Genomic DNA, 15820 nt, shown 5'->3' with positions numbered 1-15820 from the left:
TTCCCTGCCTGCGGCACGGTGCACCGTGTGCCATGCGGGCAACGCAGCATCCTGGCACTGCTCATCGGCCTTCCCGGCCCCAGGGCTGTGGGCAGGGGTCACGAATCATCCCCCAGCCAGCACAGGGCGGGGAGAAGGCAGCCTTCGAGATGAGGTGCTGCCTCCAAGCCGTGCCAGGAAGCCTTGGCAGGGAGCTGGGAGCGCTGCCGGGGTGCCGGGTGGCCCTGCCATGCCTGGGGCGCAGCACCCTGCAGAGGGTGGCAGGGCATGGGGGGGGGGACAGCATGATGCGGGATGGGTGCAAGGGCTGGCGTAGAGCAGGGGGCCCTGAGCTTCGCACCGCTCACTCTCTCGTTGCTCTTGTTGCAGACGATCCCATCCGTTTGCTCAGGGAAGTGGTTTTGCTGACAGATGACCGGAATCTGCGAGTCAAAGCATTGACCCGCAACGTGCCAGTGCGGGACATCCCCACCTTCCTCAAGTGGGCCCAGGAGGGCTGAGGGGGCCGATCGGGGCTGACAGCCCCTGAGCGAGTCACGCAGCCTGTTGCAGTGGGAGACCGGCTTCAGCGGCAGCCCTCACCGCGCGCCGCCACCGCCTTCCAGCCCACCATGAACAATAAACGCCACGTCTTCAACCCACCCCAGAACGGCCGTGCTGCGAAGGGCCCTCCCCTGAGGGCAGACCAGCTGGGAAGGTCATTGCTGTGGATGGTTCACGTGGAGGCTGGGCCGCTGAGGGTCCCACCAGCCTTTGGGCAGTGCCAGAGCGGAGCTGGCAAGCCCCGCTGGCCAGGGAAGCTTTGGGTGAGCCCCGTGCCGGATCACCAGCCTTTTGCTTGGTTTGCTTGGTTGCAGAGAGCTCGAGTCACGCGGCGGTGGCTCTTTGGGTTTGTAGGCTGGGTAGGGCAGAGACTGGGGCTGTGCCAGCGCAGACTTTGGGATTGCTTAATTTAGCTCGTGCCCCTCGGGGAGGCCGTGGACTTCAAGGGCAGGTTCCTTCCTGCCCCAGCCTGTTCGCCCTCCGTGGCCCAGGCAGCCCCAGGCCTCCGGCCCCCTCCCCGCCTGCGCCTGGCCCAGGCAGGGGATGCTGCTTGCAGCAGTGCTTGTCCTCTCCCTGGTGCGGGGTTTGCTTGTGGAGTTTCGTTTCAGAGTTCAGTAGAGGTTAGTTTTTAGGTGTGTGCCCTGCTTGCTTTGTTGGGGGGAGGCTTTGAACACCCCCACAGCTGCTTTCTGTCCTGCTCCCCTGCCATTACCTGCCCCTTCCCTCCTCCCCCAGATCCCTTAGTCCCACCCCACTACCTTTTTGACCTAAGACTCGGCATGAGGCTAACAAAATTCTCCAAGTCCCTGAGAACTGGCTGGCTGGCAGGTCCGTGTGTCCTCACGTTGCCACGGGCTCCTCTTGCTTGTGGGATCCAGCTCCTGCCTGTGGCTGCGCGGCCGGGCAGGGCTGGGGGGAGCCAGGGCAGCAGCCGGGCCCCCACTGCTTGCCTGGCTGGAAGGGTCCCCTCTCAAGTTGCCCCTTCGCTGTGGAGGGAGCCATGAAGGGACCCTGCTGCCTCGTCACTGGGTCATACCCCACCAGGGGCTGGTTGGGGTGTTGCTGAGCCCCCACGCGCAATGTTGTCCCATCACCAAGTGTCCCATCCCCAGCACCGTTAACATGCCAGATACAGAAGCTAAGAGGGAGCGTTAACCCATGAACCGGCGCCCCTGGAGCTCTGGCAACTCCCAGTCCCATGAGCAGAGGGTGGGAGTGACCCCGAGACCGCCCCCAGTCCCTGCTGGGGCGCCGCGGCCGTGGGAGGGAAGCGGCAGAGGTGGCGGAGGAAGCAGCAGGACGGAGCCCAGCGTTTTCCTTTCCTGCGTGGGTGGCTCGGACCCGGTGTCTGCATCAGGAAGCCCAGCGTTACCCCTGCGCTGGCCACCTGGCTCACAGCGAGGACCAGTGCCAGGGGCAGCGCCTCGGCGATGTCGGGCCGCAGCGGGGCTGCCCAGCACAGCGATGGAGACGATGGAGACGAGCGGGTTGCGCTGGCTAACCTGTGCCCTCGGAACGCCCCCGAGCCTCGGGGCGCCGTGAAGGAGGGGCTGTGCCGTGGGGCAGAGCTGGTTTGACAGAGACTTTGGGGTGCCCGTGCTTGCTGCAGGACACACGGAGCCATCACCACAGCTGAGCCCACCTGGGGCCGCAGCGCGCACAGCACCCACACCCGGGTTTGATGCCTGCAGCCGCCTGCAGTGCCGCGCTGGCTGTGCACAGCACATAGACTTCGCCTTCTCCACGCCGCAGGGTGTATTTAAATGTTTGTTTTCTAACAGAGCTGCCCCAGGGCTGCTTTGCAAAGCTCTTTCCCGGGGTACCACCAGCTCAGCGGGACATGCAGCTCTGCCAGGGCCTGACCCCTCGTGCCATGCCACAGGCTCAGCCGTGGGACAGAGGTCTCGCTGCCACCAGACCGGCCGGCACGATGGCGAGCGGAGCAGGGACTTGCTGGCTTGAGCACCCTGTGCCTGGGGCCGTCTGTGCCAGGCTGCTGCCCCGAGCCCCCGCGGGGAGCCCATGTCTCGGGGAGGTGGCCACGTTCAGGCTATTTTGTTAAATTGGTCTTAATAATTTTTGGTATTAAACATTTGTCTGTGCAGCGTGTTGTTTCATTTGCCATCGGCGAGCGAGTTGCTGTCAGGGGGTGGGCACAGAGGGCACCGGGGAGGGACGGCAGCGGGATATGTTTGTGCTCGCAAGCGTGACAGCAGCCCTGGCCCACCTGCAGCTGCTGCCCCTCCCCAGCCAAGGGGGCTCTGGGCAAACCAGATGCACCGCAAAGCCCCTCGCCTCCCCTCCCTTTGCAGCCATCGTCCCCCCTCCAGCCTGTGCCCACCAGGGTCACCGCCCAGCCCTGTTCAGCACCGACCCCACACCGGCGGGACCCACCCCCAGAGAAGGACGCGAGGCCACGCACGTTAATGTCACTTTATTGCTCGTTCGGTTTCCACTATAGAAAAAAAAAAGGGGGGCGAGGAGCCCGTGTACAAATCGGACGTGATACAGAGGGGGCCGGCGGCCCCGCTGGGTGCTGCCAGCTGTGCTTTGGGTGCTGCTGCCGCTCGCCCCACGGCAGCCCTCCGGAGGGACGCTGCCAGCCCTGGGGACCCCCGGTGGGAGACCCGGGCAAGGCCGGGGGGGCAAGGGGGGCACCTGGGCAGGAGCGGCCAGCTCAGGCTAAGGCACAGTGGCGGCGAGGCCGGGGACAGTCGCTGCTGGCGGCTGCCCCGGGGGCCTCGTGTGCAAAGGAGAGGAGGGGGCTGAGGGAGGGGGGAAGCTTCACATTAGCCCCAGGCAGAGGGGTCAGGGCACAGGCTGGGGGGGTCGGGGGGGGGGGGGGGCTTTGCCCACACCGAGCAGAAGGCGGGAGAGGAGGTGCGGTGGTGGCAGGGGGTGCCCCAGTGGGGGACTCAGCCCCAGGTTACCACAGCCCAGCCCAGGGCAGCCCCCACGCCTCCCTCGGCTCCCTGCCCCCAGCCCCTCCCGCAGCCCCTGCCCACCGCCCCATAGCTGACAAACCAGACTGCTTTGTCTTTGTCATGAACTCCCTGGCCCGGCCTGGCCACGCTGGGGACGGGTATCTTTGGCCAAAAAAAAAAAAAAAAAAAAAAAAAAAAAAAATCGAGGCAAGAGGCCACCCGAGGGCAAAGCCACCGGGTCCCTGAACCCCCCAGGGCTCCCCGGGCATCCCTGATGGCGAGGCGCCTCTGGGGCAGGGCCCAGGGGCTCAGTCTGTGACAGACCCTGCCCCACCTCCTGAAAACAGGGTGCCGCTGCCCGGGCCACGGGGTTCAGGCCGGGAGGTCAGTGCTGGCTCCGGGGCGAGGAGCATCGAGATATCCCAGCCTCCCCCCCGTGGCACGGACACGACCCCCGCCCCGCTGCCCTGCGCCCGCAGCTCAGACTCCACCGTCCTGCTCTGTCAGTCTTTCCCCGAGCTCCCAGCGTGGCCCCGGGGGGGGTCCGGCCACCACGCAACCCCCCAGCCCCACTTGCCGCTCTCGGTGGGGACGGCAGCTCAGAAGCATCGCTCTGGCTGCCACGGATGAGCTACTCACGGTCCCACGGCGGTCCAGGCGGCACAGTCCGGGTCCCAACGCACCAGTGGCTCCCACCATGGGGTTGGGGTGACTGGGCAGCTGCCAAGGGCATCCCCTCACCCGGGGGGCAGCACCGGGGACAGGCCTGAGGTAAGGAGCGGGCTCATGTCCTCCAAAGCCTCGGGGCGCAGCCCAGCCTCACAGCTTGTGCTTCGCTCCCGGCCCCGTGCCGGGATGGGGGGGCACCCTGGCAGCCCCCCTGGCCGGGGGGCAGCTGCACTGCGAGGTCAGTCCCTGAATTACCAGCTTCTCCCGGGCAAGCCGGGGCGCTCGTGGCGGGACACGCCGTCCAGCCATCCCGGGGCAGCTCTCATGGGACCTTCCGCTACGAGCAAGTTCTCCAGGGCCGTCGGCAGCGCCGGGGGATGAGCACCCACCACCTCTCGCCACGCCCCCCCCCAGCTCCACACTGGGCAGCAAGGGGAGCCTGGCAGCCCCCCATGCCCCCCAGCCAGGCCGGTGCTAGGGGGGCGAGTATCGCTCTATGGTCCGGGCAGCCTCGGCATGGAGGTGCGGAGCCTGCGCCAGCACCTCGGCCGCCTTGTCCTGGCTCAGCCCCAGGTGCTCGGCCGTGAACTTGGCCAGTGGGTAGAGGCTCTCCATGGCCTTGGGGTCGCTGAGGAAGTGCGAGGTGTGGGAGAGCAGCTCGGCCGCCTTCTCCTGCTTGAGCCCCAGCTGGTCGGCGGTGAGGCGGGCCATGGCGTAGACGCTGTCGGGGAAGTCCAGCTTGGCTTTGCCGTCAGGGCCAGCCGCGTGCATCTTCATGTGGCTGATGAGGTTGCGCTGCTGGGCGAACTTCCCACCGCACACCTGGCACTCGTAGGGCTTCTCGCCTGAATGGATGCGCATGTGCTCGGTCAGGCGGTACTGGCGGGTGAAGCGCATCCCGCAGGCGTCGCAGGCAAAGGGCTTGAGGCCGAGATGGCTGCGCATGTGGCGGGTCATGGTGCCGCGTTGCGTGAACTTCTTGCCGCAGATGGTGCAGGGGTAGGGGCGCGTCAGCCAGTGCGTCTTCTCATGCTGCCGCAGCGTGGCCGGGTCCTTGTAGGACTTGTCGCAGGAGGAGCAGCGGTAGGGCCGCAGGATGTCACCCAGCCCCGGGCCACCCTTGTCCAGGAAGGGCACGGCCTGCTCGGCCGCTGCCTTGTGATAGAGCTCCTCTTCGTTGTGGGCCTCCACGTGGGCATTGAGCTGCTCGGAGCTGGGGAAGCCCTTGCCACAGGGGATGCAGACGTATAAGTTGTCGCCCAGGCTCTCCGGCTCGTAGCCCAGGTGGTTGCAGTAGCGGTCCAGTGCATCGCCGGGCGAGGGGCCCTCGCTGCTGCCCGTCTCCTCGCTGGTGCTGTTATCGGGCTCCAGGTCGTTGCTTTCCACGCTGGGGTAGCGGGGCTGCGGCGCTGTGGGCGGCGACTCGGCCTTTTCCTCCCGCTCCAGCTCCTTCTCTGCCTCCCCCTCGTCCAGGTAGGGGCCCAGGGGCTCGTGCTTCATCCAGCGGTACATCAGCTCGCGCCCGTCAGCACGGGGCAGTGGGGGCTCGGCGCAGGGTGGCGTGCTGCGGAAGGGGTCGGGGACATGGGGGTGCCCCCCTGGCTCGCCGCCCGGCGGGGAATCCTTGTAGGCGGCGGGGTGGCCAGCCAGGAGGCCAGCGCTGACGGGGGGGGCTGTCGTGCCGTGGGGGAAGCGAGGGCTCACGGGGCTCGCCAGGCAGCAGGCGGTCAGTGGGCAGGAGCTGGGTGGAGGGGCCGGTGGGGCTCTTCTTGGAGAGGTCGAGGCCGCAGGGCGGCGAGCAGTGACGCTCGGGGGGGCACAGCCCATGGGGGTGCAGCGGGGCGCCCTGGGCGGCCGAGGCGTACAGCTCCCCGCATTGTGTGTTGAGCGGCGGCGCCGGCTCCACGGGCGGCAGGTCCACGGGCCGCGGCGTCCCCGAGTAGCAGGCCTGGATGACTGGCGTGGTGGCGCGCAGCCCCCGGCCCAGCTTGTAGGGCGCATAGCCCCCGCGCAGGTGGCAGTACTTGCCACTGCGTTTCAGCTTCTTCTTGCAAAGGGCCACCAAGCCGGGGATCTGGAGGTAGCTGGCGGCGGCCAGCACGGCGCCCAGGCTCTGCTCGCTGCCCGGCTCGCACTCAGCCAGGCGGCCGGTGTAGATGAAGTCGAGGATGAGGCGAAAGATGCCGGGGCTCACCATCTCATGGTCCAGGTTGAGCAGGTTGTCGTGCACCACCAGCGACTTGAGGTAAGCGCTGCTGGCCGCCAGGATGTTCTTGTGCGCGCGGAAGAGCGCGTTCTGCACCACGATGATCACGTCGCACAGGAAGCCCTTGGTGCGCTGCGTGTTCAGCTGCAGCAGCAGCTGCCGCGAGTGGCTCGGCACCTCCATGGCGTCCAGCATCCCGCTCCTCGCCCGCCGCCCTGCAACACACCGCCCCGTCAGCGCGGCACCCCACCTGCCCCCCCCACCCAGCCCTTCGGCCCACGAGTGGGGGGCTCCAGCCGCACGTCGGGGGGCTCAGCCCACACGTGGGGGAGGTGGGGGGGGGGGTGTCGGGGCTCGGCCCCCAGCGCTTCACGCCGCTGCGTCCCGGCCACTCTGCGCGGCTGCTTGGCCGGTGCCACCGCTTATATGGGGGCTCGCTTCGCGGCGGGCCGGGGGGGTGGGAGGGGGGCGAAAACCCCCGGAGGGTTTTGGAGAAAGTGACATCACCCACCGCCGCCGCCAGCACCGCGCCCCGGCCCCGTCGGCGCCCCGGCCCCCCGCGCCCACCTGCTCGAGGGGACCGGGCCGGTGCCCCCCGCCCCTGTACCCCTGTGCCTGCCCCCCCCCCCTCCCCGGGGCCACCGCCTGCCGTTACCTGCGCAGCGCCGCTGCCCCGGCTCCCCGCCGCGCCTCCCGGCTCTTATGCATCCCCGTCCCGGGAGGCGGCCGGCCGTGCCCCCCCGGCGCCCCCCGCCCCCGTTTCCTCCCCCCCCCCCCCCCGCGAGGTGAGCGGGGGGACAGCCCGGGGCGGGGGGCAGCAGGACCTCCCCTCCCCGCCTCGGCTCCGGTGCCCGTTCCCCCCTGCCCAGGTGGGTAAAGTCAAGCGCCGGCAGAGCTGCTTTTTGGGGTGGGTTTTCCCCCCCTCCCCGTATTTTTTTAGCGCGCCCCCCTCCCCCCGTTTACCTGGGCGCCCGGTGGCCTCCGCCAACCAGCCGAGGTCTCGGTGAACTCTCATGGCTCAGCCCCGGGGGGGCCGCCGCCGGTTGCTGTTCCCCTCCACCCTCCTCCTCTTCTGGTGCTGCTGTTCCTCCATACCCCGCGCTCCCGGCCGGTCCTACGGAACGGGAGGAGGAGGAGGAGGAGGTGGAAGAAGTAGCGACGGTTCCTCGGGGTTCCCGACGCCGCCAGCTCGGAGGTGAAACCCGGGCTGCGAACTCCCCCTGACCCCGGCCTGAACTCCGAGCAGCGCCGCTGGCTGTTAAAGGGACGGCGGGAGGTTTTCCTCCTCCCATCCCCGGGCGGGGCACCGACAAGCCGGGCCCCCCCCCCGTCCCCTCCCCTCCCTCCCCATCCCGGTCTCCTCCTCCTTCTCCCAACCCGGTTTTCCCCCTCCCGGTCTCCTCCCGCCGCGACCCCCGTCGCCCCCTCAGGGGTCTCCATCATTAGCACATCAGCTTTTGCCTGGAGTTACCGAGGCGGCGGGGAGGGGGGGGGGGCGGGAGGCCCAGGAGGGCCCCCCCGTCCCCTCGGTAACTCCAGGCAAAAGCAGATGTCCGTGCCCCCCCCGCGCTGTCGGTGCCGCTCGCAGGGCGCCATCTAGCGGCTCCCGGTGCGCTCCACCCCCGCCGTTACCGGCGGCGGCTCCTCCCCGTGCAGGTGCGCGGTGGGACCCGACGGGGCGGGCGGTGAAGAAGGATAAAGCGCTGGGGTCCTACCAGGCTGTGCTTGCTGCCCCACGGATGGGTGCTTGATACACCCCCGGGTGTAGCACCCAGTGGGTGGGAGAGGTGGAGTGGGTGTTATCAGTGCAGGGTGCTGAGGGGGGACCCCAGTGGGTGCAGGTGATGTAGGGAAGGGGGTTGGAAGGGCGAAGGCAGCCGGCTCTAATCTGGGGGGGAGGTAGAAAGCGGGGGGGGAGGAGTGAGGGGGGCTCAGCCCTGGCGTCCAGATGTGTGGCGGCGGCTCGGGGTGGGCGGGGGGCTTGTGGTGGTTTGGGATGAGGAGGAGGAGGAGGGGGAGGCAGCCACGTTTCCCCTCACTTCATCCCTCCAGCTGCCCCTGGAAAAGCTGCTGGGCTGGGGGTGCAGCCTGGGGTGTCCCCCTCCTTGGCATGGGGGGAGCTGCCTCTCGCTTCACACTTTCACTTCTCCTTTCTCACGGCCGCAGCCTCTTGCACAACCTTCTTGTGCATCGTGATGGGCACCTCCGGGCCAGCCGCTAACCCCGGGGGGGTCCCGCCGGCACCCCATGACCTGAGCAGGGCACCCTGAGTGCTGGCCATCCCTCCTGGCTGGGGCCAGCCCGGATGCTTGTGGGGTTTCACTCCAAAACCCTGGTGCCTTGGTGAGTGGCAGCCTCCGGAACAGGATTTGGCCAGCCCTGATATGGTAGAAAAAAGGATGGGTGCTGGTGAGGAGGGTGCGCGGTGGCAGTAGCCGTGGCCCTCCCAGCTCAGCATCACTTGGCTGGAACGCATCCTCAGATTCCCATCAGATCCAGGGTGTCCCAGCTCACTCTGGGAAAGCCACCCTGGGGACTGGAATGAGCTGCCCACGGGGACCCTGTGGTGGGTGGGCGCATCCCAGGCACCGGCTCGGAAATCCCCCTTCCTGCTCCCCAACCTGGGCTGGCGCCCACAGGAAGCATTGGGATCCTGGGAGAGGGACGTGGGCGACCCTCGTTACAGAGCCCTGGTTTAATCCCAACTCCCCGGGCACTAATTCCCTCCTCCCCACCCCCCCTTCCCCCCACCCCTTCAATTAATGGCTGGAAGTGTTTCAGGTTCTGGCAGCGAGCTCTGGACGTCGCTGTGAGCGATGGCTCCCGCGGGCTCCGTCCTGGTAATTTATGGGGCTGAGTCGCATAAATCACGGCAGCCAGCGGCTCCCAGACAGCTGCCTCCCCCGGGGCCACCCGGGACCCCCGGCTGCCCCAGCTACCTGCTGAGTGACGCCGAGCCCTCGGGGCAGTGACCAAAGGGGGGCAATGGAAAAACCTTCACCTTTTCCATCCTCTTTTCCAGCTCCTCGCCCATTCCCAGCCTCTCCCAGGAGCGGAGGGGATCAGTGCCCACAGGGACTTGGGGCAGGTAGAGGGGGGTTGGATTCACTAGTATCCCCACTCCTGCCCTGCTCTGCACCCCTGGGTAAGCCCCAACCCCAGGTGGCCTGACTCGACATCCTGCACCCAGAGATCCCAAAATCTGCCCGGGCTCCCCAAGGATCCACACACATGCTCAGCCCTGCGGGGGACAGCCGGCCAGGCTGCGGGAACACGGGCAGAGCCAGCAGCGCGACCGGGAGCGCACGGGGAAAGGGGCATTTTCGCCTCAATGTGCTGAGCAGATTGGAACCAGCTCTGGTTAAGTCATTGGCTCTGTTGGGAGGTCTGAGCTGGAGCGTCTCCCGCCTGTGCCCCCTCCCCACGATCAATCAAAGTTGCAGCAAATTAGCCCAGATGCTGGGAGATTCGGTTCAAATCCAGCTGTGGTTTGGATCGCGTTCGCATGCCTGGCTTCATGTGGGACCTGGGCTTTTGGACAGGATACAGCCCCCCGGTCTCTGCAGGGCCCTGTTTCCCAGCGCAGCCTCTCCCCAAAGCCCACACACATGTCTTCGATTACGGCGCGTTGGCCAGCCGGGCCGCATCCGGCACCGCCAGGAGCCTGCCAGCCCCCGCTGGCAGCTCGCACTTCATTTTCCCGCTGGTGCCGGGCTGTGGCAGCCCCCCGCGCCCCGCCGCTGCAGCCTCTGGCCTTGCAGGGGGCTGCACGTCCCCTCCGCCTCTGCCGGGCTGAGGCCGTGAAACTCATAACAGTCCTGAGCTGCTCCTGGGGGCTGGATGGGTGCTGCCCACCTCCCACAGTTAGGCAGGACCCTGGGGATGCCTGTGCTGAGCCCTGCCTGCTGCGAAGCAAGGCTGGGGGCAGCCACAGGAACCCTGCCAGGTGCTCCCAGGGTGCCTGGTGGCCCCCAACATGAGAGGACCCCTGTGAGGTGGTGGGAAGGGGGGGACACCCCCCAGCATGTCACAGCCCCCTGCCAGCCAGGGTGGGCAGGCTGGGGGTGGCTGCTCCCTGCAGCTGGCTGGATGGCAACACTGGGGTGGGCAAGGGACGCCTTCCTTGGGGGCTGATGGAGGTGATGCTCGGGGGGGTGGGGGGGGGGGGGGGCGGGGACACGCCCTTCTCTGTGAAGTGATGCTTGATGGGGCAATGGGACCCCTTCTGTGTGGGGTCATGCTGAGGGGGGTCCCATCCCAAGGGGGTGATTTCTGCAGGGTGATACTTGGTCAGACAAGGGCACCCGTCCCTGCAAGGTGGCATTTCCTGGGGCAGTGGGGGGACCCTTTCTCAGGGGGGGACGTTCAGGTGCATGAGGGACAGATCACACAGTGGCTGAGGCTGACCACAGGTCATCCTCCAACCCTCTGCTCAAGCAGGGCTGCCCGAGGCCGCCTGCCCAGATGGATTTTTGGGTCACCCCAAGGATGGTGACTCCACCACCTCCCGGGCAAGCCTCTCCCAGTGCTCCCCTCCCAGTGAAAAAAACGTTACCCTGACGGTCAGAGAGAAGCCCGGTGATTCAGGCTGCGCCCATCACCCCGGCCTTGGCCCTGGGCACCACCGAGCCGAGCCCAGCTCCATTGTCTCTGCACCCTCCCTCCAAGTACGTATATCCAGGTACATATATACATTGATAAGGTCCCCCGAGCCTTCTCTTCCCCAGGCTGAGCCTTCCCAGCTGTAGGATAGATGCTCCAGTACTTTAACCTTCTTAGTGGTCCTTCATTGGCCTCTCTCCAGCATGTCCTCATCTCTTGCACTGGCGAGCCCAGCACCGGACCCAGCACTGCAGGAGTGGCCTCCCCAGCACTCACCAGAGAGCAGAGATCCCCTCCCTCATCCTGGAGCCCAGGACACCATTCGCCTCCTTCAAACCAAGGGCACGTTGCTGGCTCACTGCCAACTGGGTGCCCCCCAGGACCCCCAGGACCATTTCTGCTGGCCCCTGGGCTATCCCGGTGCCTGGGGCTGTTCCCCCCAGGGACAGGGCTTTGCACTTGTTGAACTTGGTGAGGTCCCCGTCAGCTGGAGGAGCCAGTGGGACCCCTTCCTTGGGGGGTGGTGCTTGGGCAGACAAGGGCACCCATCCCTGCAAGGTGATGTTTCCTGGAGCAGTGGGACCCCTTCCTTGTGGGGTGATGCCTGATGGGGTGATGGGAGCCCTTCCCTGCAGGCTGACGCTCAGGTAGGTGAGGATCCCGGCCCCTGTGGGGTGATGCTCAGTGAGGTGATGGGACACCCTCCCTTATGGGTGATGCTTCATGGAGCAGTAGGACCCCTTCCTTGTGGGAAGATAGTCAAGATGGGTGAGAAACACTTCCAGTGGGGTGATACTGGGGGATGTGATGAGACCCCATTCTCTATGAGACGATGCATTCATGGGGCAATGAGACCCTTCATGGGGCAGTGGGACCCCTTCTTTGTGGGGTGATACTCGGTGCAGACAAGAGCCACCCATCCCTGCAAGATGATGTTCCATAGGGCAGTGGGACCCCTTCCTTGAGGGGTGATGCTGGATGGAGCAATGGGACCCCTTCCCTGCAGGGTGACACTCAGGCAGGTGAAGCCCTCATCCCTGTGGAGTGATGCTTGGTGGGATGATGGGACCCCTTCCCTTCCAGGTGATGATTGGTGGGGATGATGGGACCCCCTTCCCTTTCAGGTGATGATTGGTGGGATGATGGGACCCCTTCCCTTTCAGGTGATGATTGGTGGGATGATAGGACCCCTTCCCTTTCAGGTGATGATTGGGTGGGATGATAGGACCCCTTCCCTTTCAGGTGATGATTGGTGGGATGATAGGACCCCTTCCCTTTCAGGTGAATGATTGGTGGGATGATAGGACCCCTTCCCTTTCAGGTGATGCGTGGTGGGATAATGGGACCCCTTCTTTGTGGGGTGATGCTTAAACAAGGGCACCCGTCCCTGCAAGGCGATGGTTCCCGAGGGAATGGGACCCTATTGTGGGGTGAAGAGACCCCTTCCTCATGTGCCATCATCTTCAACCCTCCTCATCGACCACCGCCTTTCCCCTCTCCCCCCCCGCAAACCTTTGCAAGCCCCACGGGTGACCTGCCCCTCTCCACCCACAACAGCAAGCCCCCGCTACACCCCCCCACGCCCCCCCCGACTGGGACACGTCTGCAGCCACTAGTGGAAAGCCCACGAGATGGCAGCAACGGGCCCACTCTCCGGGATGCGACCCCCCCCCCCCCAACCACCCCTCGGGGGGCTTGCCGCCCCCTCCCCCCACACACCGCCCCGGTCCCCCGACGCGCGTCGGGGGACCGGGGCGGTGTGGGGGGGGAGGGGGCGGCAGCCCCCCGAGGGGGCGGTGGAGCTGCGCAGCCGGTTGCGGGTGGGCCGGCCCCGGTTGCTGACTAATCCCGGGGCTGAGTCACGGTTGCGGCGGGGAGCGCTGCGGCAGCGATTCCCACCCCCCCCCCGGCTCCCCTTCCCGAACCGGAGAGCCCCGACGGGGCGGGCGCCGGTCCTGCGTAGGGAAAAAAAAAGGGGGACAGACCCCCCCATATATCTTCGGGGGGGTGTGTGTGAGGACTTTTGGGGGAATTTCTAGTGGGGTGGCATCACCCTAAGGTGGGCAGTTGGCGGAGAGGGGGGAGGTGAGTTTTTTGGGGGGGCTCATTCCCTGAACCCCTCTGCAGGTATTTGGGGGTGTGAGGAATGGGGGTGGGGGGTTGTGGCCTGGGCCCCCACAGCAGCGTGCGGCCTTGCGCTGCGCAGCGGTGGATGCTGGCGGGCGCGGATGCTGCTGTCAATGACAACGCCGCTGTTGCTGTGGCGACCGCTATGATGCTTCGCCAGAGCAGAGTGAGGTCAGACGGCTCCAGCAGGAATCGGGGAGGGGGGGGGGGGAGATGGATGGATGGGGGGGGGGGAAAGGATCCCTCCCCCGTCCCCCTGGACACGACTCAAGGCCCATATTGGGGGGGGGGGGCTGGTATTTGAGATGGGGGGGGGGGGCGGGGGGAAGCCAGAATTAACTCAGCCATGAAACCACGACTTGTCTGGCTCGGGGGCACCGATGGCTTTTGGGGGACCCAGTCCCAGCGGGAGCATGGGCCAGGTCCCGCCAGGAGGCCAGAGGGGTCAGGGCAGCAAGGTGCTGCACTAAGTTGCCCCCCCATACTCTAAACTCACCCCTCACACCACTTTGTGCTGTCCCATCCTCCCACAGGGCATTGGTCTGCTGGCACCCATGGGTGCTTGTGGCAGCGGAGGGATGGGGGGTCTTGCTGGGGGGCAGGCAGGAGGTGCTGCCCAGGACATTGCCGTGGGTGGGAGGGGCAGGTGGGCAGGGGGCACCCCCACGGCTGGTGTCCGAGTGTGGGAACCCCCGGCACCATGTGCAACCTCTTTCCACGAGGGGAGGGACTCAGGCAGCCCCCACATCGCCAGCCCCATGGTGACACCCTGACAGCGGGATAGGGCCACGCTCTGGCCTAGTGGGGTGGCCAGGGCAGGGGGTGGTGGGTGCCCTGGGATCCTGTGCGTGCCCGGGCAGACAACCCAGGGCTTTGGCAGGGGGTGCCCCCGCCGCAGCCCCCCGGGGTCCTGGCACCCTCTGCTTGTGCCTCCATGGATGCACAGCCCCCTGGATCTGGGGACAGCTGCAGGTGGGATGCAGGGTGCTGGGTGCTGCTCCTCTGTGCACCTCGAGGAGCCGGGGACCCAGGTGGGAGCCGGGGGGATCGGGGGGGGGACCGGGGTCCCGGTGCAGCCCGGACCCCCTGCCCGGCTCCCGTGCCGCTGTCCTCCCCCCCGCGCCGATATAAATAGTAGCGTCTTCCCGTTCCCTAAATTTCCTCGCTGACGTAGCGCTCACGTCATTGTGTAGGTTGATGCTTTTCTATGAATGAGCCGAGATCCCCGTTACTACGAGCCCGATCCTATAAAAGCCCCCGCGCGCTGCGGACAGCGCAGCACCGCCACCGGCGCCGGCCCCCGCCGGGAGCCGCAGGGCCCGGGCCCGGCTCGAGGGGCTCCGGGGCCCGCAGGAGGTAAGGCACCGCAGGGCTGGCCCCCAGAGGTAAGCAGGGACGGAGCCCGGTGCGGGGGCGGGAGGGGGCAGCGGAGCCCCGCGGCACCGGGCGCTGCACCTGACCGCCCCGGGGGGGGGGGGGGGGGGGGGGGGGGGGGGGGGGGGGGGGGAAGGGAGGGGGCGGGGCGAGCGGGCCAGGGGACCGGGGCAGGGGGGGCCTCTGCGGCGGGCGAGGGCGGCGCGGTACCGCCTGGCGCAGCCCCACGTGCGGGCTGGGCAGCGGGGGGCGGCGGGGGCGGCGGGGCCGGGGCGCGGCGCCGGCGGGGGCGGTGCGCGGGGGCGGGCGCTGTGCGCGGAGCCGCCCCGGGGGGGGCCGCACGGCGGGGCCCGGCCGCCCCCCACCTTGCGGGGGTGGGGGTGCGGGAAGAAGCGCGTGTGTGTGTGTGTGTGTCCCGCTGCGGGTGACACCGGCGCCCGCTGTCCCCCGCGCCGAGGCCTCTCCGCATCCATCCCCGACGGGACAGCCCCCCTCCAGCCCATCCCGCGGTGCTACTGTGTCCAGCACCCCCCACCCCCGCGTTTCCCCCCCACCCCGGTGCCCCCCGCCCGGGTGCTGCCAGCCCCGCAGCCCGGGATCCATCGCCTTCACCCCGGTGCTGCCTCCCGGGGCGTCGGAAGAGCTCGGAGACCCCGTCGAGGAGAGCCCGAGTCAGCGCGTCGGCACCTTGGCTCTAGACTGCTTACTTGCTGCGTAGGGACAGGACAGTAACAGTCTACAGTCATGGCTACTGAAGCATGACCCACCGCCGGCCCCGGCCCGCCACCGGCCCCGGCCCCAGCCCCGCCACCGGCCCCGGCCCCCGCCGCAAGCGCCGGGGGGGCGGGAGCTGTCCGTGGTGCTGAGCCGTCGGGGAGCGCTCCCCGCCGGGCGGGGGGGCAGGGGGGGAAAGCGGCGCGCGGCGCGGCGTGGCGCGGGGGGGGGGGTCCCGGTGCCCGCCTGACCCCGCTCTCTTTCTTTCCCCCCCCGCAGACACCGAGCCCCCCACGGCGGACGGCCCCCCCTTCCCGCTGCAGCCCAGGTAGGGGGGGGTCCCCCCCGGCGGGGCGGACACGCGTGGGAGGGAGGGGGGGCGGGGAGAGGGGGGGAGGATGCTACCGACACTCCCCCCCCCCCCAGAACCGGGAGCCCCCCCCGCGCCGCGGGTGGGGGTCGGGCGCGCTCACTGCGGTGGCGGGTCCGCCCTCCTCGCCCGTCGCCAAGGCACCGGCTGTGTGTGTCCCCCCCATCCCCCCTCCGACGCCGCCCGGGCGACCGTGGCTTTAGATTGTTACTTGTGCCGCTGGGGGGGTAACAGTCTACAGCCATGGTCGCCGGCCCGGGCGCACTCGCACCGCGGGCAGCACAGGCTCCC

The 15820-nt window shown here is 68.0% G+C and overlaps 2 protein-coding genes across 4 annotated transcripts in view; one reads left to right on the top strand and one right to left on the bottom strand.

The window, feature by feature from the left end:
* The window catches only part of SMG6 (SMG6 nonsense mediated mRNA decay factor), a 115785-nt gene extending 113138 nt beyond the window's left edge, over positions 1 to 2647 (top strand). For all 3 annotated transcript variants that reach the window (XM_055796773.1, XM_055796772.1, XM_055796771.1), the window contains one exon: positions 370 to 2647. In XM_055796773.1, coding sequence (XP_055652748.1) covers positions 370 to 500 — 131 coding nt within the window. In that variant the 3' untranslated portion in view covers positions 501 to 2647. The remainder of the gene's footprint in view (positions 1 to 369) is intronic.
* A 315-nt stretch (positions 2648 to 2962) lies between these two features.
* On the bottom strand, positions 2963 to 7643 carry HIC1 (HIC ZBTB transcriptional repressor 1). The gene is given in 3 exon segments (XM_055797496.1): positions 2963 to 5807; positions 5809 to 6557; positions 7306 to 7643. Coding segments are annotated over 3 exon segments (1998 nt in total). The 5' UTR covers positions 7358 to 7643; the 3' UTR covers positions 2963 to 4610.
* Between the last annotated feature and the right edge of the window lie 8177 nt (positions 7644 to 15820).

This window comes from Falco peregrinus, chromosome 2 (genome assembly GCF_023634155.1).
Source record: "Falco peregrinus isolate bFalPer1 chromosome 2, bFalPer1.pri, whole genome shotgun sequence".
NCBI classification, from domain to species: domain Eukaryota; kingdom Metazoa; phylum Chordata; class Aves; order Falconiformes; family Falconidae; genus Falco; species Falco peregrinus.
Note: the sequence above shows the minus strand (reverse complement) of the source record. Positions and strands in the feature narration are given on the sequence as shown.